Here is a 22,491-nt window from a genome sequence, read left to right as displayed (position 1 = left end):
GCAATGTGCTTCTCCATCCACAATGCTTATTAGACACTAAGTACTTACTGCTGCACAAGGGAAGAAGCAAAGGTAGGGAAATAGTCATACAGTACCTCTTCCGATGAGACTTGAAGCCCCACCACTTTGAGAACAGCTTGGAAGTCAGCTACCGTGTAATGGACACATGCAACATATTTTAAACAATAACAGTTTTGAGAAGGTGAGTAACCATTTTTATTTTATTTTTTTTTACCTAGAAATACAAGGTTCATACTAAGTGTAGTACTCAGTCACTTTCTGTAAATGCAGATAGATGGTTCTGCAGTAATGAGGGATTGCAGTAGTCAAATGTTACAGTGTAGCTGAGATGTCACATGACCCTGGTCAGACTAAGCAATGTATTACACATGCAAACGAACGCATGCCTTTCAGTTTGTGTGCCTCCTTGGCCAGCTGGTTAACACGTCTGTGTTTAGTTGCTTAGCTGTGCCTCTCCTGCAGTATCTTGCTCAGAGCAGAAAGCATCTGTGTGCACTGTCTGTCCAGCCTGTTGGAATCTTGTTTCCCAAAGTGTTTCCCCAGTAGAAGCAAACGGGAATCTAAGACAGGTTTCAGAGTAGCAGCCCTGTTAGTTTGTATCCGCAAAAAGAAAAGGAGTACTTGTGGCACCTTAGAGACTAACAAATTTATTTGAGCATAAGCTTTCGTGAGCTACAGCTCACTTCATCAAATGCATGCAGTGGAAAATACATTTGGGAGATTTTTATATTCACAGAGAACATGAAACAATGGGTGTTACCATACACATTGTAACAAGAGTGATCAGGTAAAGTGAGCTATTACCAGCAGAAGAGTGGGGGCAGGGGACCTTTTGTAGTGATAATCAAGGTGGTCCATTTCCAGCAGTTGACAAGAAAGTGCGAGGAACAGTAGGGGAGGGGAATAAACATGGGGAAATAGTATTACTTTGTAGTGTATTTTCATCATTGGCTATTTAAACAGTCGATATTTTGAGACAGCTGATGGATCTCTGAAAGCTCATGAGGTTGAAAGCAGCCACATGGACTACTATGTAGGATGTTACCTGGCTCAGCTGAGCTGCAACAGCATCTGTAAGCATATCAAGAGAAACTTTTCTTTCAGAACCTCTAAGAGTTCATTTTGAGACTTATTCTGTTTAACCCCCAGGTGTCACTAGTGCTACATACAGATGCTAATAAGGACTTAATCTGTACAATGGAATCTAAAGAAGGGGAAATCTCCAGTTTTTCTCATACTTGTGTTTCCAGCAAGTTATATTATGTAACCTTTCATATCTGTGTGTCTCTTTAAAATATGTCCTCAAGTGACATGTGTTGTGCTCATATTTAAATTCTAAGTATAAACTTGGATGCTTACTGACTGTTAATACTTTAATTCCCCTAATTTAACATAAAAATGGTTTTCCTAGTATAGATGGTCTCATGGGCAAGGAGATCTGCTAGTTTTGTGTTTGAGGTGGGAGGACAATGAGTGTGTAAATTTTTTGCCCTAACTTCTAAACTTTCAGGTGATGGAGTACATAGACAAGAGCCTCCCATTTATGTTCAGAAAGAATTCTTGAACTACTCAGGGCTACTAACTAAATTATTCCCACTGATGTTCAGTTACTTGATATCTGTAGTGATGGTTCTTTGAACATCTCCTTTTGGAGTTTATTCTGTTTCCCAGTTACTTTGACAATATTTTCATTAATATCAAAAGTGAACTTTTCCTTCCTTTCTTTCAGTACATTACACCTAATCTTACCATCTTCCAAGATTGCAAATAATGGCTTTCCTTCATTGACATTGTTACTTTGAAAGTATTTTTACACTGTGCTGTTGCTCAAAGTTCTCTTTCGTAGATATTAAAAATATTGCTCCCGGTCTCTCATGCGTTCTGTTCTTGTCCTCTAATTCTTGAATCATATTCATTACCATTGATTGTATTTTCTGTTTTGATGTGGGATTCTGGGAGATAAATCCCTGCGTATGACTTTGAAACTGTGGGGTATTTCCCTTTGCTAAACACTGAATACTCATGTTGATGTTTTAACAGCTGTATATTTATTGTAGGAACATAGTATAAAGCTTTGTATACCATTAAACTTTTTCATTCAGACTCTTCTTAATTGTCTTTTCTTAATTAAGATTGAAAATCTCCAGGAACAATTAAGAGACAAGGAAAAACAGATGAGCAGTCTGAAGGATCGAGTAAAATCCCTGCAGGCTGACACCACCAACACTGACACTGCCTTGACCACACTGGAAGAAGCACTTGCAGAGAAAGTGAGTGTAAAGGGCACAAGTCCTTTAAATTCAAAATTCATTCTGCTAATCATCTCTGTAAATCCAAACTTCTTCAGTACTGCCTTGAATTCTAGGTAACAGAAGAGATACCTTTACAGCACAGCTGGACATTTACTGTTTTCTAGGAGCTGTGGGAGTAAAGGTCTCCATCTGGATGCTGTTGATCCAGGCGGAGCAGCTGCTGTTAGGCATAATGGATTTCTCACTAGAAGACATCTTAGGATATTTTGACTAGCCAGCCATGTGCTGTTGACAGGTCTAATCTGAATTAAGACAGCAGTACAGTTCTCAATACATATGCTAGGGATAGGATTTGGGGGGAGGGCTTTCTGTAGCATAAAGTCTTTACAGTGGAATGTTGTAGGGAGTTACGTCTCGAGCTGCTACCCCACTAATTAGGTCCATCATATAACTCTGTATGAAAAGAATTGCTGCTGCTTGTACTGTGCTAATATTGTATAGAACTTTGTGGAGTATTGATTGAGCTGTCCTCTTTGTCTACGGTGCATCTTTAGCACTGCAGCTGGAAGGCACATTCTAGGTTAGAGGCCCTGGATTCTTTACCTTTTTATGTCAGGCTAATGTCTTATTTTTATTTTTTCTTATGTTACGTAGATTTTTTTTTTTTAAGTTCACCATCTGAAACTTATATTTTTGGTTCTCAAAACTAAATCACACAGAACTCCTTGATCCTGATGTAACTACAACCCAGACTCCTTTCTTTCCTGTCCTGTTGTTCTCATTGCATTTTTCATTCTTGCATAGCAGCGGATTGTTGACTGAAGAAACAGCTGGGACTGTTCTGTCCCTACAGGGGATCTCTTTAGCATTAGTGCACATTGTGTCTCAGTTCCTTCAGAGACAGGGCCATGGCTCCCTCAGTCCGTCAGACTCTGAATACAAGCTTTGTTGGTGTGCTTGCTTGCAGTTGGGGCTTATTTTATAAATAGAATACTCCCATCACTTCAGCTTTCAACCTTGATGAGCATCTGTTGACGCTTCGTGTACAGAAGAATTGTTTTTATTGCCAATCCCGTCCCCACATTGGTTTCATGTCTCACATCGTGTATATTTCAGAGTAGCAGCCGTGTTAGTCTGTATTCGCAAAAAAGAAAAGGAGTACTTGTGGTACTTCATCCGATGAAGTGAGCTGTAGCTCACGAAAGCTTATGCTCTAATAAATTTGTTAGTCTCTAAGGTGCCACAAGTACTCCTTTTCTTATCGTGTATATTGCATCTCTTTCTGTCTGAAGGGCTACAGACACATCTGCAAACTTTGGAAAAATAGGAATTGAATAAGTAAGAATGCAATGCGTGGTGCTTCTTGCTGCCAGGTGACCTGACTGAACTTCGTTTAGTCAGCAGCTGGATAAATGAGATAATACTGTAATAATATTATTAAACATTCAGAGATTGGAGAGTTTGCATTAACAAGTAGCCTGGGTCGTCTTAATCATGAAACCAGTGAAGTTTCAAGATATTTTCTTCCCTCCTGAGGTCTGTTGGAGGAGAGTAGAGAAGATCAGCAACATTCTGCACACTTTCTCCCCTTAAACTAATAAGCAGAGATGTGGTATGATGTCTTATCGGAAAATAAGCAAAATTTTACCTGTTAAGATGATTCAAAGGGATTTTCATCACAGGGTACTGTGTTCTTTTATCAGGAGCGGACTATTGAGCGCCTGAAGGAGCAACGGGACAGGGATGAGCGAGAAAAACAAGAGGAGACTGACAACTACAAAAAAGATCTTAAGGACCTGAAGGAAAAAGTCAGCCTCTTGCAAGGAGATCTCTCTGAAAAAGAGGTTAACGCTAGCAAAATTTATCTTCTCTGTTGTTAGTTGTTTGCTGTGAAGGGTGTGTGTGGTGGGAAGAGTATGTTCTATAAACTTGGTTCTGCAAAACGTTTATGCGCTGAAAATACACTTGTGTAGCACATTTCAAAGTGTACATGTGTCAAAACTTTTCGTTGTCCCATTAAATGATGTGGTTTGACCATTGGCATTCCCAGTGAAGTTGGAAGTTGGTAAAGTTGTTGGCAGCACTTATGTGAATCTCAGTAATTCTGGAATAGCTAGTTAGTGTCTATTAAGTATACTGAAGAGGATGGGAGAAAGAGGAAGGATTTATTGACTTTATGCTTTAGAAGTGCTGCAGATCAGTGACATGTGAAACTGCAGTCAGTAGACAGGACAAATAGCATCTTCTCAGCTCACTGCAACATATATGCCATCTTCTCATTAAGTATATGGGATAAAGAGCACAAGCAGCTAAAACCTTTGTGTATGGAAAATTCACAGATAAATGTTCTTCCTATAGATTTTGCTGCATCTTCTGCAACTTTATGCAAGTTATATTTCTAGCCCTTGTGGGTGTGAAGAGCCATCTTGCTGTTGATAAAATGGACTGCTGTGTCATATCTGTACAGCCAGACTAATTAATATAATTGCACTGGCAGAAGTATAAATTTCCTCTATTCATCTCCAGGGGTTATACACTCAAATGTACCTACAATTTTATTTTAAAACCCCAATTACTACAATTAAACAATGCAATTAAACCATGCAATTTTATATTTATATCTATATGAAAAGTTGGGAATTATGGAGAAAGTGGGATGGGGTTAGTGAGTTCCATACCCTGAGCGCTACCACAGTAAAAACAGGATCATCTAATCTATGATAAAGTGGTTGAATCCCTTAAATGCAGGTGGTGACTTATTTAAATACCTCTACTACGAAAATAATAATGCCATTTAAAAAAAAAAAACTTCAGTCATGTCATTTCAACTGAATTTTAAGGGAGTTTTGACTGGGTTTTGTTCTTTACCCTGAGAATCTGAACTGAACCAAGCTGTCCTAGGTTATTTTCCAAAGCGGGAACCAGAAGTGTGGCAGTGGCAGGAAAACAAAGACAAAAAAGAAATTTAAAGTCGTGGCATTGTGCTTAATGATCATTTACCCAATAGCAGTTGTGTTCTGCTTGTTTGTTTTAGGCTTCCCTGTTGGATCTGAAGGAACATGCCTCATCTCTGGCTTCTTCAGGACTGAAGAAGGACTCCAGGCTCAAGACGCTAGAAATTGCATTGGAGCAGAAGAAGGAGGAGTGTCTGAAAATGGAAACTCAGCTGAAGAAGGTAAAAATTCATACTTGCTTCCCTGATTTACATGCATATAGGAAACTCTCTAGTACAGTGTTAAACAGTCTCATCTTTGCAATTCTTCCTTTTTCTACTGTACAAAATGAAGCAAACACAATCCTTTTGGTTAGCATCAACAAAGTATTGAGATACCATGATGGGATTGTTCAGTTCTTTTATCTGTAACCTGGGCTGCTTCTTATACCCCCTACAGTGGAACAGCTGTATTCCACAAGTCCTGCAGGACCTCATCTATTTGCTTTCTGCTTCAGTTCTGTCTCTAAACCAAGCCTACCACCTTCAGATACTATATCAGTGTACCAATAATGATTATTGGGGAAATATTTAATATAGCTAAGAGCCCTATGTGATTGGTTATACAGATTCTTCTTCGAGTTCTTGCTCATGTTCATTCCAATGTAGGTGTGTGTGCACTGTGTGCATCACCGCCAGAAAGTTTCCCCCTCAGTGGTATCCATTGGGTAGGCTCTGGTGCCCCCTGGATTTTGGTTTCTTTTCCCTGAATATAGTTAATAGATAGTGGTTAGTTGTACAGTTTTAGTGTGTGTTAGTAGTTAATCGAGTAGGATCCTGTTTACTGGGATTTCCCCTTCCCCGGCACGAAGACATGCCTCGGTCTCTGGGGTTTCAGTTGTGTGAGGCTTGCCATAAGCCCATGACAATTAGTGACCCCCACTCTCCTTGCTTTAAGTTCTTGGGGGAGTCTCATCTGCAGGAGCACTGCAGGATTTGTAAAGGGTTCAAACCTTGTACCAAAAAGGACAGGGACCAGAGACTCAAGTTTCTTATGGAGATGGCTCTCTGTCCCCACACTTGGAACCAAATCATGCTGACTCTGCACTGAGCACCTCTGCCTTGGTGAGAAGTGCACCGGCTTCCTGAAAGACAGGCAGTGTAGCTCAGCCTCTCTAGCACTGAGGAAGGACTCCTTGTCCGTGTGCCAGGACTCTCAAAACTATCAGGGCTCTCTGGTGCAGAGGAGGTCTACACCTCACAGGAGCACTTGGCACTGATCTTAGTCATCAGTGCCACAGAAGAAGCAAAGAAAAATGGACTGGGGGCACCCCCAACTCCAAGACTCATGAAACCAGCAGAGTGAGACCCGTGCTGGGCCATTTGGACTCTATCGTTGAGAGCCTAGTACTGTTGCCTCTGGCCTGGGGAAGGGACCCCTCAAGTCTGGTACCGTTGGACTCTCCTCCAAGGTAGAGCCATCAGAGTGCAGCTCTAATGCTTCCATCCACACCAGGGGCGTTTGAGGCAGCAAGGGAGCTACTGTCCTCCCGGTACCGCCATCCCACACCAGGCATGAATCAGCTTCGGAAACGAGAGCGGTTATGGCACCAAGGCCCCAGGTGCCATCGAAGGGAAAACTGGTGGTGATGGCACAGCACCGGTCACCCCCCTTCCGGCACCGCTCTCCAGCACCAATCAGTATTTCTCTTCTGTGGTCACTGAGGAATGAATCCTCGCAGTCAGATTCTGAGGTGGAATCCTACACTTCCTGCAGGAGCTGGTACTGGTCTGACTGCCAATACCTGACAGCTGATGTGAGCCAAGGGTTCCCACCAGTGGCCTGTCCAGCACAGTGTAATAACCTTTCTGGAACCCCTGGGCTTTCCATCCAGTCCAAGGGTCTCAGTTGCAGAGATTGTATTCCATTGCATCAGAGGATATAGCTCCCTCACCATATCCCTCTGTACGGGGATCAGGAGGTAGACATACTGCTAATACTGTCAACTTTCTTGAGGTTAGGCCTATTGGTAAACATGCAGAAATCAATGCTGTCCCCCAAACAAAGGATAGACCTCATAGCGACAGTGCTGGATTCGTCCAAGCCAAAGCCTTCCTTCTAGAGGCCCAGTTCTGGGCCCTGCGCTTGATCTTAGAAAGCTTCAGAAACCATTCCATCACCACAGCAAGAAGCTGCCTGAAACTCCGGGGGAATATGGCATCATGCACTTAGGTGGTGAAACACACAAGGTTGCAACTCCGACCTCCTCAGGCCTGGCTAGCATCAGTATACCAACCAGTCTTGGACTTCTTGGACATGGTAGACACACTTCCCACTTCAGTGATCACCACCCTCCTATGGTGGATCGATCCGGATACAGTATGCGTAGGTGTCCCATTCTCGAAACTGCAGCTGTCAATGTGTCTAGTCACCGATGCTTCCACGTTGGGTTGGGGGGCTCATCTGGAGGTTCTCAGAACCCAGGGCTTCTGGTCCCAGACGGAGCTTTCACTACACATCAGCATGAGGGAGGTCTGGGCGGTGCACCTTGCCTGCCAAACGTTCCAGTCCCAGCTGGAAGGCAAATGTGTATCGGTGCTTACAGACAACATGATGGCGATGTTTTACAGACAGGGTAGAGCATTCTGTCAACTCTGGGTAGAGCACTCTGTCAACAGACAGGGTAGAGTACTCTTTTCTCTCACCTATGCTAGGAGGGTCTCCATCTGTGGGACTTCTACATATCCTACTCAATCCACCTCAAAGCATCCTACCTCCCAGGGGCAGAGAATGAGCTAGTGCAGCGGCTCTCGGACTGATGGTTGAGATCCCAAAGTGGGTCGTGACCCCGTTATAATAGAGTCACCAGGACTGGTGTTTGACTTGCTTGGGCCAAAGTCTAAGCCCCATCACCCCTGGCTAAAGCTGAAGCCTGAGGGCTTCAGCCCTGGATGGCAGAGCTCAGGTTACAGGTCCCCTGCTTGGGGCTGAAGCCCCAGACTTTGGCCTCCCACAGCCCGGGGTGGTGGGACTTGGGCTTTGGCTTTGCCCCCCCTTCCTCCCTGCCTGGAGAGGTGGGGTCTCGGGCAGGCTCAGGTTTTGGTCACCCCTCCTGGGGTCATGTAGTAATTTTTGTTTTCAGAAGGTGGTTGCGGTGCAATGAAGTTTGAGAACACCTGAGCTAGTGGATCACCTCAGCAGATCATTCTCCAATCACAAATGGTCTATCCGCCCAGACCTCGTGAAGGACATTTTCCAGAGGTGGGGAACTCCCTGGATAGATCTGTTCATGACCAGACACAACAAAATGTCTGCAGTTCTGTTCTTGGCCTGGTCAATGCAGAAAGGGGTCTTGTCCACGCAAGCATCAATACCGTGTATTCTGGACTATTTGATGCACCTGAAGCAGCAAGGACTATTTGTGTCTTCAATTAGGGTCCACCTGGCCGCAATTTCGGCTTTTCACCCATGGGTGATTGTAGATCCATCTTTGCAAACTCACTCTGTAGTCGTTTTCTCAAGGGGCTGGATAGACTGTATCCCCAGGTGAGACAGTTGATCCCACCCTGGGACCTCAACCTGGTATTGTCAAGGCTCACAGGTCTTCCATTCGAACTCTTGGTAACATGCTCTCTACTCTACTTGTCCTGGAAGGTGGTCTTCTTGATGGCCATTAACTTGGCAGAAGGGTCTCAGAAATTAGGGCCCTTACTTCGGAAACACCCCCCCCCATACACAGTCTTCTTCAAGGACAAGGTCCAACTGCACCCTCACCCAGTCTTCCTCCCAAAGGTAATGTCGCAATTCCACAATAACCAGGACACTTCAATCTCTCTGGTCACTCGATCACAGACCTAAGAGTGGCTATACTTCAACAAAAAAGCTTCAAAAACAGACTCCAACGAGAGACTGCTGAATTGGAATTAATTTGCAAACTGGATACAATTAACTTAGGCTTGAATAGAGACTGGGAATGGATGAGTCATTACACAAAGTAAAACTATTTCCCCATGGTATTTCTCCCTCCCACCCCACCCCCCACTGTTCCTCTGATATTCTTGTTAACTGCTGGAATTAGCCTACCTTGCTTGTCACCATGAAAGGTTTTCCTCCTTTCCCCCCCCTGCTGTTGGTGATGGCTTATCTTAAGTGATCACTCTCCTTACAGTGTGTATGATAAACCCATTGTTTCATGTTCTCTGTGTGTGTGTATATAAATCTCTCCTCTGTTTTTTCCACCAAATGCATCCGATGAAGTGAGCTGTAGCTCACGAAAGCTTATGCTCTAATAAATTTGTTAGTCTCTAAGGTGCCACAAGTACTCCTTTTCTTTTTGCGAATACAGACTAACACGGCTGCTACTCTGAAACCAATAACCAGGATTTTTTCTTCTGATTTTCTACCCAAAGCTGCATGCCAACAGCCAGGAATAGAGGCTCAATTCACTAGATGTCAGGTGGGCTCTTGCCTTCTTCATAGAAAGGACTAAATCATTTAGGAAGACTACTCAGCATTTCATGGTGGTGGTGGCAGACAGGATGAAATGTCTCTCAGTCTCAGCCCAGAGAATTTCATCATGGATCGCCTCTTGTAGCATGTGCAGATACAATGTGGCGAAAGTCCCTGCTCCAGTGCTGATGGCACACACCGTGAGGGTGCAAGTGTCTTCAGCAGCATTTGTGGCACAAGTTCCAATCCAGGGTATTTGTAGAGTGCAACTTGGTCTTCAGTCCACACTTTTGCAACTCACTATGCCGTCACTCAGCAGGCCAGAGACAATGCTGGATTTGGCAGAGCTGTGCTACAGTCCGTTTGTCCTTGAACTCTGAACCTTCCTACGGCATCTTCTTGGGAGTCATCTACATTGGAATGGACATGAGCAAGCACTCACAGAAGGTTAATAACCGTTCTTTCTTCTGTAACTGTTCTTTGAGATGTGTTGCTCATATCCATTCCAAAACTGGCAAGAAGGAACTGAGAGAGCGGTGGGTCAGCAGGACCCTATATACCAGTGCTATGAGGGCATGACTCCAGGAGGCACCAAAGCTGACCTGACTGATACCACTGAAGGAAAAATCTTTCTGGTGGCTGTGCATGTGGCATGCGCACACCTACGTTGGAATGGACATGAGCAACACATCCTGAAGAACAAGAGTTATGAAAGGTTAGTAATTGTTTTTGTTTACTGTCTAAAGAGACAGCAGTAATGGAGAAATTAGAGTTACAACACACTACTTATGCAGTAGGATTGCTGACTGCGTGAGTATGCATGAAAAAAAGCTATTCTTACTGAAAGAAAGATTGTGAGAATTAAGTTACGCAGATGAAGTGGTTGGGAATATATTACTTTGTACTGCAGTGTATCTACAGAAGTTACATTCTCATCATATACCAGGGCACTTCACTTGGATGGAAAGAGTAAGGGAAATTGCTTAACTCCAGTGAAACATTGTTAGCTAAAAGATGAAGATTGTTACTTTGCAGTGCCATGACAATACCTTTCTTTAATTCCCTCTCACTCTCTCCATTTTAGAGTGCTCACTCTCTCCATTTTAGAGATCCCTATGCTGGATAAGAAAGTCTATATAATAGGGAGCCAAGAATGATACAAGGAGACATCGAGTTAGATCAGAAGCTAGATATTTTTGAAATAATCCATTCTCATTTTCAGTAAATTAACAAGAAAATGAGTTTGTCTCTGATCCTTTTCCTGAGGGTTAAGAATAGGAAAATAATTCAGGTGTAAATTGCATTCAAAATCTGCAAAGGGTGACCTGAACTGTGATAGGTACTTGTTTCTGAGGAACAAATAGAGAACATTAATTTAGTTTATTGCACATAGAGGCAAATATATACTCATCTTCAAATTGAAGGAAATCTGTGACTTTCCATTCTGTTAGAATGGTAATAATTCTTTCCTATATACATAGGGCAATTGTTGTTAATTGTATCCTGAGGGAAAGTGACTAAGCAGAGGAAGGAACTGAATAAGAGAAGAAAATGTGGTGGTGGGGAGGGGGAATTAAAGTGTGGGTAAACTTTTGGAATGTGCAGATAAAATGTTAAATCCTGTCATTGCCTGTTAATGTGTGCTGTGTGATACCCATCCACCATTATTTCTGGGGGAATTTCATGCCATGGCGGCACAGCAGAAAAATGCCACCATCCCCCACAGATTCTCTTTACTTTCTGCAGAAAATGGTTTCTGTGGGGAAGTAAAAAGAAGCTTCACCAGTGCTCACTCACCCCTCCACGGCAGCTCAGGCACGTCTGTTCAGGCAGCTGGGGAAGAGGTAAATCACTGTGGGGAGGAGGGACTGGGGATGCCCCAGCTGCCCAGGAACATAAGTCCCGTTTGGGTGCGGAGGGAGGAGGATGGAGGCAGCGTTCCCCCTTCTCTTCCCTGCACAATGCTGCCAGGTCTGGCTCAGATCAACACCTAGAAACTTCCCCTGGCTGCACCCTATGATTACGTGTGCGCACGTCAGGGAGGCTGACTGAGGAGGTGGGGGAGCGTCCGGATGCATGGGGTTGGGTAGGCAGGTGGAGCAGCTCCCGTTACAGTGACCCCTCCCCAAGCCCCCCTGCATCAGGAGCCCCCAACACCCAGAACTTCCGCACCGAGCCCCTCAAACTACTGCCCCCCCAAGCCTCACCCCCTGCATCGGGAGCCCTCCCACCCCACTGCGCCCCAACCAGCTGCACTTTAACTCGTCACCTCACCAAGCCTCACGCCCCCAGCTTTCTCCCCCGCCCTCCCCCCCCAGCACTAACTACCTTCACCTGGACTCCTCTGCAGAGTCCCATTCCCCTTATACTCAGAACCCCCTACAAAGCCCCTGTGCATTCAGATTCCCCCTCCACCAAGCTGCCTGCACCCATTATTGCTCCACACAGAACCCTGGTACTCTTGAGGGAATTCTGCAACAAAATTTTAAAATTCTGTCAAGTTCTGCACATTTTGTTAGTCAAAATAACAAAGTAACACAATAACAATATAATCACACCATTTTCAATTATTTTGGTAATTTATTTCAAAATACTTGTCAGCAAAAAATAATTGAAAATGCTGTGATTATATTGTGTTATTTTGACAAATAAAATATGCAGAATTTTAAAATGTGCACAGAATTTTTAATTTTTTGACTCAGGATTCCCCCAGGAGTACACCATGCACTCAGATATACCTCTCCCTCTGTATTCTAATGACCTGCCGCATGCTGAGGCTCTTGTGCAATTATTGACTATGCAAAGACCTCCCAAAGTTCTCTCTTGAGCTCTACTGAGCAAGGCCTGGAATGAATTTCTTCTGTGGGTGCTATTTTCAATACCTGATTCTCTTGTGGATTCTCTGTGATCGTTTCTCTTTTGTGCCATTGCATTCCTTTCATGCTGTGAAAAGAATTTCTGCTTTTCCTTTGAGGTGTTCCTAGCAGCTGGCCCATTTCCTTTCTTTCAGCAGGTTCTGAATGTTTATGTCAAAGAAGAGATTCCAATCAGGTGCCTAGATCTGCTTAAGTATAATCTTACCGAAGCTGTAATTGGGATAATTTCCCTGTGAATGTATGAAAGAGCAACCTTAAATTAAAGTCTTCCACAGCCCCTAAATTCATGTCACAAATACTTATTGTTGCTCAAAAGATATAGCTAGCAGGCACTGCTATCGTACATATTATAGTTATGGATACGTCCAAATATTTAATTAATATCCCCTCTCAGTTCCTCAAACTTGCTGAAATTTTCCATGTTTGGTCTTAACTCAGAGGTAAATTCTTTATAATTTAAGTAAAATCCATTTGATCCATTTTTGCCTCTTATAGAAAGGTGAAAAAAATACCCTTTTAAAGTAAGTTTTTAAGACTTTTTTTTTCCTGAAGTGCAATTCAAGTGGCTGTTAAAACAATTTGACATTTTCAGAGTGGATTAGCCTCTTTTAAATGTTCGTAAAACAATTAAAAATACATAAACCATCTCTGACTGACAAACATTTAAAAACTAAATTTAATAAATCCACTTCAGTAACTTGTGCTAGTGTTGGGAGCTAAGTTACTGTTTTAATTATCATGGCTAATTAGTATTGCAGGTAAAGACTACATAGAAAATTTTCAATACTGAATTGAATTGGAGAAGGGGAGAGAGATCTTTTTGTAATCACTAATAAAATTGTGAGGTCCTGAGCTACCGTTTCAGTAGCAAAGGAATAAGAATTTGAGTAAATACAGGTACATTTACATATAGAAGATATTGAGATCTCTAATGACATCTGCGGGAGTAGTGTTCCCTTTTCTCCACCACCTTTTGTTGAGATTAGAGCCGCTCTGGTCTTGTGCTGCATGTGAACTCCATATAAGTCTCTCTCTCTCTCTCCTCGTGGAGTTCCTAAACTGCACAGATCAAACCCTTAGTTCTGAGTGTTCTCTTTTCCAGCTTCTCCTACCTGTTGCCTTTCTTCTCTAGTATGAAGTGCTTTTTGTCTGCCTGGGGAGACCTAACAGCAATAAAATAGTCTCCAAGGAGGAGCATATCCTCTCCTATAGTTGTTGCCAGTGCATAGCTTCTCTGTCTACAGCCACTGAGCCAAGAGCTTTTTCTGCTCAGAGATAAGCCTATTTTAAAGGGGCCCATTGACCTTGGCGAAGATAAGAATCTGGCAGCAGCTGGTAGCAAAATTCCCCATCCAGAGCAGTTTTAGAGGCTCTGCGCCAGAGGAGAATGCTAACATTGGCTCTGTGGCAGGAAAATCCCCTCCAGAGTTAGCAAGTCAATGCTTTGGGCATACTCTTGAGAGTCTCTTCTGCTATGATGTCCTTGCTTCAGTTAAAGGATGTAATATCTTTCCAGGGAGAGAGAATATGTGAAGCCATAAATTCATGAAGTGTTCATCCAATTTGTGGGTTTCCTAGGATCTGACTCAATTGAGTCTGACTGGTCTCTAGGGCTTTTCTCTTTGTGAAAAAGTGTTTCCTGTCATGACTAGAAATCTTACAGATACACTTGTAGATTAGAAGAAAAGTGATATATTTCATTCACAGCTGATTAATATTCAATTTCGGTAATAGTGATTCGTTTATTAAAAAAGAAACAGGCCTAATGTGCTCGGTTCAGCAACCCAGGAAAGAAAGCTAGAGAATGGTTACCAGGGAAATCGGCTTTTTGTAATTTTTCTTTTCCATCAACTGTGTTCATCATTGTTTTGTTGTTCTTCAAGATAATTTCCTGAACCGCTCACTTATTTGATAATTGATCTAAATGAGGCATTAGAAATAAAAGTGCTGCCCAATCTGTTAAGCTATTTGATGTGTCATCTGTAAGCCTGAATGCAGCATAAAACAGCAAAGTGTTTGAGGATTGGGTAGAAACAACTGGAAAGAGAGGGGGCGTGAATTTTAGGATAAAGCCCTGAGTTCTGACAATGACAAGGGTTAAGCGGTCAAATTCTGTAATATTTCAAAGTTGTTAGGATTTACTAAACACCACAATCTTAAGTGCAGTAATAAATGAATGTGTTTACATCTGTCTTTAAATAGTTTTCTTGTTGCACCTTTTTTTCTCTCACACTCTTCCTTTTTCCCAATTTCCCCCTCCTGTTTCTATCTTTTTTTCTCCCTTTAGCATCCTGAAGTTTTATTGAGCCATCCATCCAAGCCAGTAAGTGCCCTGGCAAACAGGAGGGCCATTGCCAGCCCCATTTGTTTTTGTATGTGTTGCATGAATATTCACTTGTGCCTTCATATTCCTGGATCAACACACACAATTTTTGGTGAGGTATTTTGGGAGTGTGTATAGAAATTAAGGGTGGGAGAAGGGATTTCAAATGCCTGGGCAGCTGTGCTCAAAATAACCTTGAGAGATGCTTGTACTTGTTTTGCAACTTTTGCTTAGCTTCACTTTCTATTTGGGCAATTTGATGTAGTGCAACCCTTTTGTTTCCCCACATGTCAGTTGCTTGTGGCATCCTATAGCATTTCTATCACTTTACTGTCTGTGCATTGTCACAGCAAGATTGCAATAGAATTTCCACACACATAAGGCCTCTTGTGCAAAAAAGCATTCTGGTTAATCACTTACATCAGTGCATTGAAAGATGATGATTAGCAACCTACCTCCTTACTGTAACGTAAAGTACTTGGATAACCATTGTTCCTGCTGATGCTATGTTGTTTTAGCTCTGGACCCAATTATGGAAGCCCTCTACTTGAAGTTAGAGAGAGTTCTTTGCAGGGAAGGTTTGTGGAATAAGGTCTTCACATTGAAAATCACAATATCCAAGATGCTTTGCATCAGAGACTTTGCTTGTTTTTTTTTATATTAATCATATTTTTAAACTTCTTAGAGAAGTGGGATCTCTACTGGTTTTGACAGCGTTTAGTGAAAATCTGTTTGTATTTGTGTATAAATACACACCAGAAGTATTTTTGAGAGGTTTCAGACTTATTCTTGGTGATTGTACACATATATCTTCCACTGCAGGTGTTTGCGATTTGGGTATGGGGGATACACTGGGATCCAATGAAAGCAAGGGTCAAGGTCATCTACTCTGTTGAAGACAAACTTTTGCCAGCAGTACCACCAGGCAGCTCTTGTGCCCCTTCTCTCCTCATGCTCTTAGACAAGGGCATAAAAAGGACATGTCCACCACCTCCTGCTCATTTCTTTCTCACCACTTGTGGGGAGAGTTGGAGCTACCTATAGTATTTGCTTTGACTCGTAGACTTTAAGGTCAGAAGATACCATTGTGATCATCTAGTCTCACCTCCTGCACATTGCAGGCTACAGAACCTCACCCACTCCTGAAATATCCCCATCACCTCGGGCTGAGTTACTGAAGTCCTCAAATCATAGTTTAAAGACTTCAAGTAACAGAATTCACTACTGACATTTGTTTAAACCGGCAAGTAACCTGTGCCCCATGCTGCAGAGGAAGGTGGAAAACCCGCATGGTCTCAGTCAGTCTGAGCTGGGGGGAGATTCCTTCCTGCCCCCTAATATGGAGATCAGTTAGACCTGAGCATGTGGGCAAGACCTACCAGGCAGATACCTGGGAAAGAATTCTCTGTAGTAACTCAGAGCCTTCCTCATCTAGTGTCCCATCTCCAGCATTTGGGGATTTTTGCTACTGGCAGTCATAGATGGGCCACATGCCATCATAGACAGTTCCATCATACCATCGCCTCCATAAACTTTTCAAGCTCAGTCTTAAAGCCAGTTAGGTTTTTTGTCCCCACTGCTCCCCTTGGAAGGCTGATTAGAAACCTTTGTTTAATTTTGAGCCTAAACTTGTTCATGGCCAGGTTATAGCCATTTGTTGTTGTGTCTACATTGGCGCTTAACTTAAATAACTTCTCTCCCTCCCTGGTATTTATCCTTCTGATGCAGGGGTGGGCAAACTACAGCCTGCGGGCCAGATCCGGCCCATCAGGGTTTTGGATCCGGCCCATGGGATTGCCTTCGTGTAGTGCCACAGGCCCCGCACCGCTCTCAGGAGTGGCCAGCACCACGTTCCCGGGACCCCAGGAGGGCGGGGGCAGAGGGCTCTGTGCGTTGCCCTTGCCTCCAGGCGCCGCCCCCCCGCAGCTCCCATTGGCCCGGAATGGGGAACCGCGGCCAGTGGGAGCTTCAGGGGAGGAACCTGGAGGTGTGGCAAGGGCAGCACACAGAGCCCTGTGCCTCCCCCTCCCGCAGGGGATGCACAGGGACGTGGTGCTGGCCGCTTCCCGGAGCGGCGTGGCACAGCATGGCATGGGGCCAGGGAAGACATGCAGGGAGCCTGCCCTGGCCCCAGTGTGCGCCACTGCCGCTCCGGAGCCCGAATCCCTCCTGCACCCCACCCTACAACTCACTGCCCTAAGCCCCCTGCCTGCACCTCACACCCCTCCTACACTCCTCTTGCACCCCAACTCCCTGCCCTGAGCCCCCTGCTGCACCCCATACCCCTCCCGCACCACAACCCCCTGCCCTGAGCTCCCCCCGCAGTCCGCACCCCTCCTGCACCCCTGCCCTGAGCCCCCTCCTGCACTCCACACCCCTCCTGCACCTCAACCCCTTCCCTGGGCCCCTTCATATACCCCGCACCCTTCCTGCACCTCAACCCCCTTCCCTGGGCCCCCTCATACACCCCACACCCCTCCTTTGCCCCAATCCCTTGCCCTGAGCCCGTTCATGCACACCGCACCCCCTCCCACACCCCGTACTCCTTCCCGCACCCCAACCCCCTGCCCTGGCACTGCATACAATTTCCCTACCCAGATATGGCCCTTGGCCCAAAAAATTTGCCCACCCCTGCTCTGATGTATTTGTAGAAAGTAATTATATCTCCCTTCAGCCTTCTTTGGTTAGGCTAAACAAGCCAAGCTCTGAGTCTCCTCTCATACAGTAGATTTTTCTATTCCTTGCATCATCCTAGTAGCCCTTTTCTGCACCAGTTCCAGTTTGAATTCATCTTTCTTAAATATGAGAGACCAATATCAAAATGAGGTCTCACCAGTGCCTTGTATAATGCATTCTAGGATTCCATTAGCCTTTTTCACACTGTGATCAACTACTACATTCAGGTCTTTCTTCTCCTCTGTCACTTCCAACTCATAAGTTTAAAGCAAGCATTCTTGTTGTTAGTCCCTAAATGCATGAACTTACATTTTGCACTGTTAAATTTCATCCCATTTCCATTACTCCAGTTAACAAGGTCATCCAAATCTTCTTGTGTGATATTCCGGTCCTCCTTCTCTGGCTATACCTCCCAATTTTGTGTCTCCAACTGCCCTTGATTCAAGGCACAAGTCTGGTGAGAAATAGTCGCACGAGGAGAAACAAGCTGGTTCAAGCAGATATTGACATCTCTGATAGGGCCTTGTGTTCCATGGCCTCTGCAATTTCTATGAGGTGCTCTTCCAAAGGAACTGAAAAATACAACAGAAGATTTACCCTTCAAAGGGCCTAAACTATTTTCCAACAAAACAGATGAAACAGTTTAGGCCACATTCTTCTAAGAGAAGGTTAAGACCTCCTTGATCTTTCCAGCTGCCTTCTTCTATGGGAGGCCCTTCTCACCAGACAGTTGCAAACACCAGGAAGTCATTTGACTAATTTGCTAACCATATCTCCTACCTGTGAAACATGCCTGTTCCTCTTCCACCCTGCTTGGGCAAACATCACATCTGGCAAGTGTGGCTCAGCACATTAAAAGAGGGATATATTATCCAATTCACCTCCCTCCCTCTTCCCAACCCCATTTTCTCCATCCCTTTCAGGCCCCTATCTCATAAGACTCTATTACTTCAAGAAGTATAGTCTCTTTGGGAATTGGGAGTGATAGAAGATATTCCTTACCAACACAGGGGGAAAGGTTTCTTTTCACAGTTCAGGATGGTCACCCTTTGTCAGGGACTACATGTCTTGAACCTAGGTCCACAGGCCTCTTAAAAGTTAGGCAGTCTCAGCCTGCCACCCATTGACCAGCTAACAGCTGCTAGAATAGCAGCTGAACTCCAAAAGAGAACTCCAGGCCTGGGATCTGATTGCTGGAACCCTGGGGGTCCTGATTGGTCCCCAGCCTCTATCTAACCCAAGCACAGAAACAGAAAGCTGTCTATGCAGCTGGGTTCTCCCTATTCAGGACTGCTGCTCCTTCACAACCTGCACAATTCTGCTGGTCTCCTGATAACCTGAGCCTGCCTGCATCCTGACACCTGATGCCTGGTTTGCCCTCTGGACTGTCTGATTCTGACCTCCAGGTATCTGACTTTTGACTCCTGCTCTAACCAGGCCAAGTCATGATGTCACTTCCCCATTTTATATCTTCCAACTTGCTGGAAAGATCTTTTGCTGTGACAAGAGTCAAATAGTATCCCTTGAGTATGTGCTATCTCTGAGAAGTTTCCATTGTTCACAGTCCCTGGAGTAATCCTTTTGAGTGTTTGTATTCTCCTCAGTGAGCCATCAACGTGGTTTGGCCTTTTTATTGTTGTATCTGAAAGGCTGCTTGTGAGTGTTCCCAACTTCACATGTTTCAATGGTACATACATAGTGAAACTTCATATACAATGATAGCACATTCAACTTAATAGAATCATAGAATATCAGAGTTGGAAGGGACCTTGAGATCATCTAGTCCAACCCCCTGCTCAAAGCAGGACCAATCCCCAGGATATTAATGTACAACACATTAAGACTTTTAAAATGATACTTCACAAGATATACTTTGTACAAAATATATCATAATTCTATCACCAATGGTGAATATGGGGTGCAGAGTATCTCTTTGGGGAACAGAGTGTTACAGTAACAAACCATTTTTTCCCTGATGTTTTATGAAGCACAGTTTTTCTGTCATTCTCCCTGTTAAGAATTGACTGGATAGTAGAAACAAGTAGTAAATCTGGAACAAAGGTTATTCTCACATGTTCAGACTTGGAGAAAGAGGTGTGTGGGGAATCCTGGAGAAAAGAACAATTGTTAAGTTACTTGGAGCACAAAACTCCCACTGACTACATTTATTAAAATGTATACTACATGCAAATAATAGATATTAATGAAATATTCTGACATCTTCCTTGCACAAAGATCAGGAAATTCATAATAAAATATTTCCTAAAAGAGATGTAGGGTTTTTTTTTTCCATATCCTTCCTGCGTCAGTGTCAGCATGCAGAGTGGAAACCAGTCTTTTCCATTCCTCTTTGTCTTTTGCTGCTGCTTCCATTTGCTGTGCGGTGCTGAGATCAGCTATTCTGCCCTCCATGCTAAGGGAGCTTCTTATAGTTTTTCCTGGGTGCCCTCATTTCTTCACACCAGTTTGTTTTCACTTAACCGCTTCATGTTGGAGTCTGTGTTGGCGTACGGAGTGCATGCCCCATATATGTCAAATGCTTCCTTATGATTCTGATGGAAACAAGCTGCTGGCTGGTAAATTCTTTTTTTTTTTTTTTTTTGGTGATAGTCTTTTTAATCAATATCCAGAATCTTTCATAGGCACTTTATTTTTGAAGGCATCTAGTTTGTCTTAATGTTTTAGTAGTTCTCCAGCTCTCATAGCTGTATGTTAACACCAATATTATGTTTGAATTGAAAATCCTTGGTTTTGTTCTGATGCTGTATATCTTTGATTTCCTTACGTTGTTTAGTCATTGTTTAGTTGTGGTGCCTTTCCTGTCCTTCGTGTCATTTCCTACTTGAGGTCTCTATTGCCTAATATTGTGCTGCCCATTGTAAGATAATGAATATAAAATGTGAAGGATAAAGTTATTTCATAAGAGGTAACATTTCTTTCCCAAAGGTAGTATGTTATACAACTGAATTTGTTTTTGGAAAATTTCAGCCAAAACGGTTTGGTATTTCCCAGAATGAAGATTGGAAAAAATATATTGTTTTGCCCATGTTAAAAAAATTCTGGTAACCTTTTCTTTTAAAAGCTCAGGTGATCCTATGCTTTTGGATCAGGGACTTGAAATTTGGCAGAGGGTTGGCCTTTGTGTCAAGAATCTGCCTTGTATTTATCCACTCAGATTTGGCCTTGTTATAAGCTTTTGAAAAACCACAGATTGCACATGCTCAGTAGAGACTTCTTAGATCTTAGCAGCTAAATTCCCCTAAGATTCTGTCCACAATGAGCATGTTCCAGCCTGGTGCTGACAAAGACCTTCTCTGCAATTGAAGCTTTGGGCTGCTGCGTTCTGGTTTAGGTCTGGGCTTCTGAATTGAGAGCAGGGACCATGTCTATCCCAATGATCACCCTTCTGGGGCCAGGCAGCTGACTTGTCCGGATGCAGAGGGGACAGGTGTCAGAGCTGTGAGTGTGTGTGTGTGTGTGTGTGTCGGAGAAAGTAGATTAGGATAAGATGCCAGGATATAGGCAGAAACTGGGTTGGAAGGCTGGCAGGGGCAAGGACAGGGAAACTTTCACTGTGAGTTGGGGTAGGGCAGAAACTGGGGATTGGTAGGGCAAAGAGAATGGGAGCTATTGGGGTTGAATGTGGCTGTCTAGACAAGAGGACAGAGAGGCGGGATGGGGGAACTAGGAGGGAGACTGAGATCGAATGAGAAGCCAAGGATTGGGAGACTGGAACTGGCTGGACAAGAAGATTTGGAGACTAGGATCTGGGCTGGGGGACTGGGAAGGTGATTGGCACTCAGGGGGGAGAGGAGGCTTGGACTGGGGGGAGTGTAGTTGGGTGAGATTAGGACTGACTGAGCAAGAAGACTTGAATTTGGATGAGGAACATGAGTAATGGAGACTGGGAGTGGCTGGATGAAGAGCATGGGACTGGGAGGAGGAGGAGTCAGGAGTGGGGAAGAGGTACAGGACTGGAGAAACAGCAGGTTCAAGGTGATGGTAGGGAAGGGGTCTTGCGTCAGGAAATGGACAAAGGAATCTGTGCCCCATAGAGCCCATTTCTCTTCAGAGCCTGTAACAGAATTCAAGATTCCTGAGTCTCTCAATTCTTCTGATGTCAGCAAGTATCTATGAAACTCACTTGCAAAGTCTGTCTCTCATCTCCCTCTTGAATTGGTCCACATAAAGGATGACAGCCTACTACAGCTATTAGTTAGCTCAAGTGGCAGAGATCTGCGTAGTGGATCTAAAGGTTCCAATCTTGCTAATAGTCATAGAGTTTAAGGCCAGAAGAGATCACCAGATCATCTAGTCTGATCTCCTGTATACCACAGGCCATCAACACCACCCAGTACGCGCACACTAAACCCACCAGCTGAAATTAGACCAAAGTATTACAGCCTGCAGGAAACTAAACTGTTATGTCACAGATAGGGACTGAGGTGTGGTCTACACTAAAAGGTTAGTTTCACTCAGCTATGTCGCTGAGGGGAGTGAAAAATACACAGCCCTCAGCTTTGTAGTTAAGCCAATCTAACTCCTAATGTAGACAGCACTAGATCAATGGAAGAATTACTTTCAGGGAGGTGGATTACCTATGCTGATGGGAGAACCCCTCCGTTGGCCTAGGTAGTGTCTATGCTGAAGCACTAAGCAATGTAGCTGCAGTGTTTCAAGTGTAAACAAGCCCTGAGTTGCATCACTTCTCGAGGCTCTTGCAATGACAAGGAATTGATTGAGAGATATATGCAGAAGATTCCAGCAAGTGGCCTGCACTCCATGCAGAGAGAGGTATTGGAAATTCTTAAGGCCAGATCTTTGCTATTTGGTATAATTCTGGCTCTTAGTACTCCCATTGACTCATAAGTAGCAAGCACTAGGTTTGGTGTTTACGTGTTTTGCATGATGAAGACCTTATTTGCAAGCTCGGTTAAGCAGGGATCTGTCTGCAAACTCCA

General features: G+C 43.9%; 1 protein-coding gene across 1 annotated transcript in view; it reads left to right on the top strand.

Moving 5' to 3' along the window:
* The window catches only part of ERC1 (ELKS/RAB6-interacting/CAST family member 1), a 563,466-nt gene that overhangs the window by 206,345 nt on the left and 334,630 nt on the right, over positions 1–22,491 (top strand). Inside the window, 3 exon segments of the mRNA XM_038395866.2 lie at positions 2,154–2,291; positions 3,977–4,117; positions 5,308–5,448. Coding sequence (XP_038251794.1) covers positions 2,154–2,291; positions 3,977–4,117; positions 5,308–5,448 — 420 coding nt within the window.

This window comes from Dermochelys coriacea, chromosome 1, assembly GCF_009764565.3.
Source record: "Dermochelys coriacea isolate rDerCor1 chromosome 1, rDerCor1.pri.v4, whole genome shotgun sequence".
NCBI classification, from domain to species: domain Eukaryota; kingdom Metazoa; phylum Chordata; order Testudines; family Dermochelyidae; genus Dermochelys; species Dermochelys coriacea.
The sequence above is the reverse complement of the archived record's forward strand: the minus strand, read 5'-3'. Positions and strand labels throughout refer to the sequence as shown.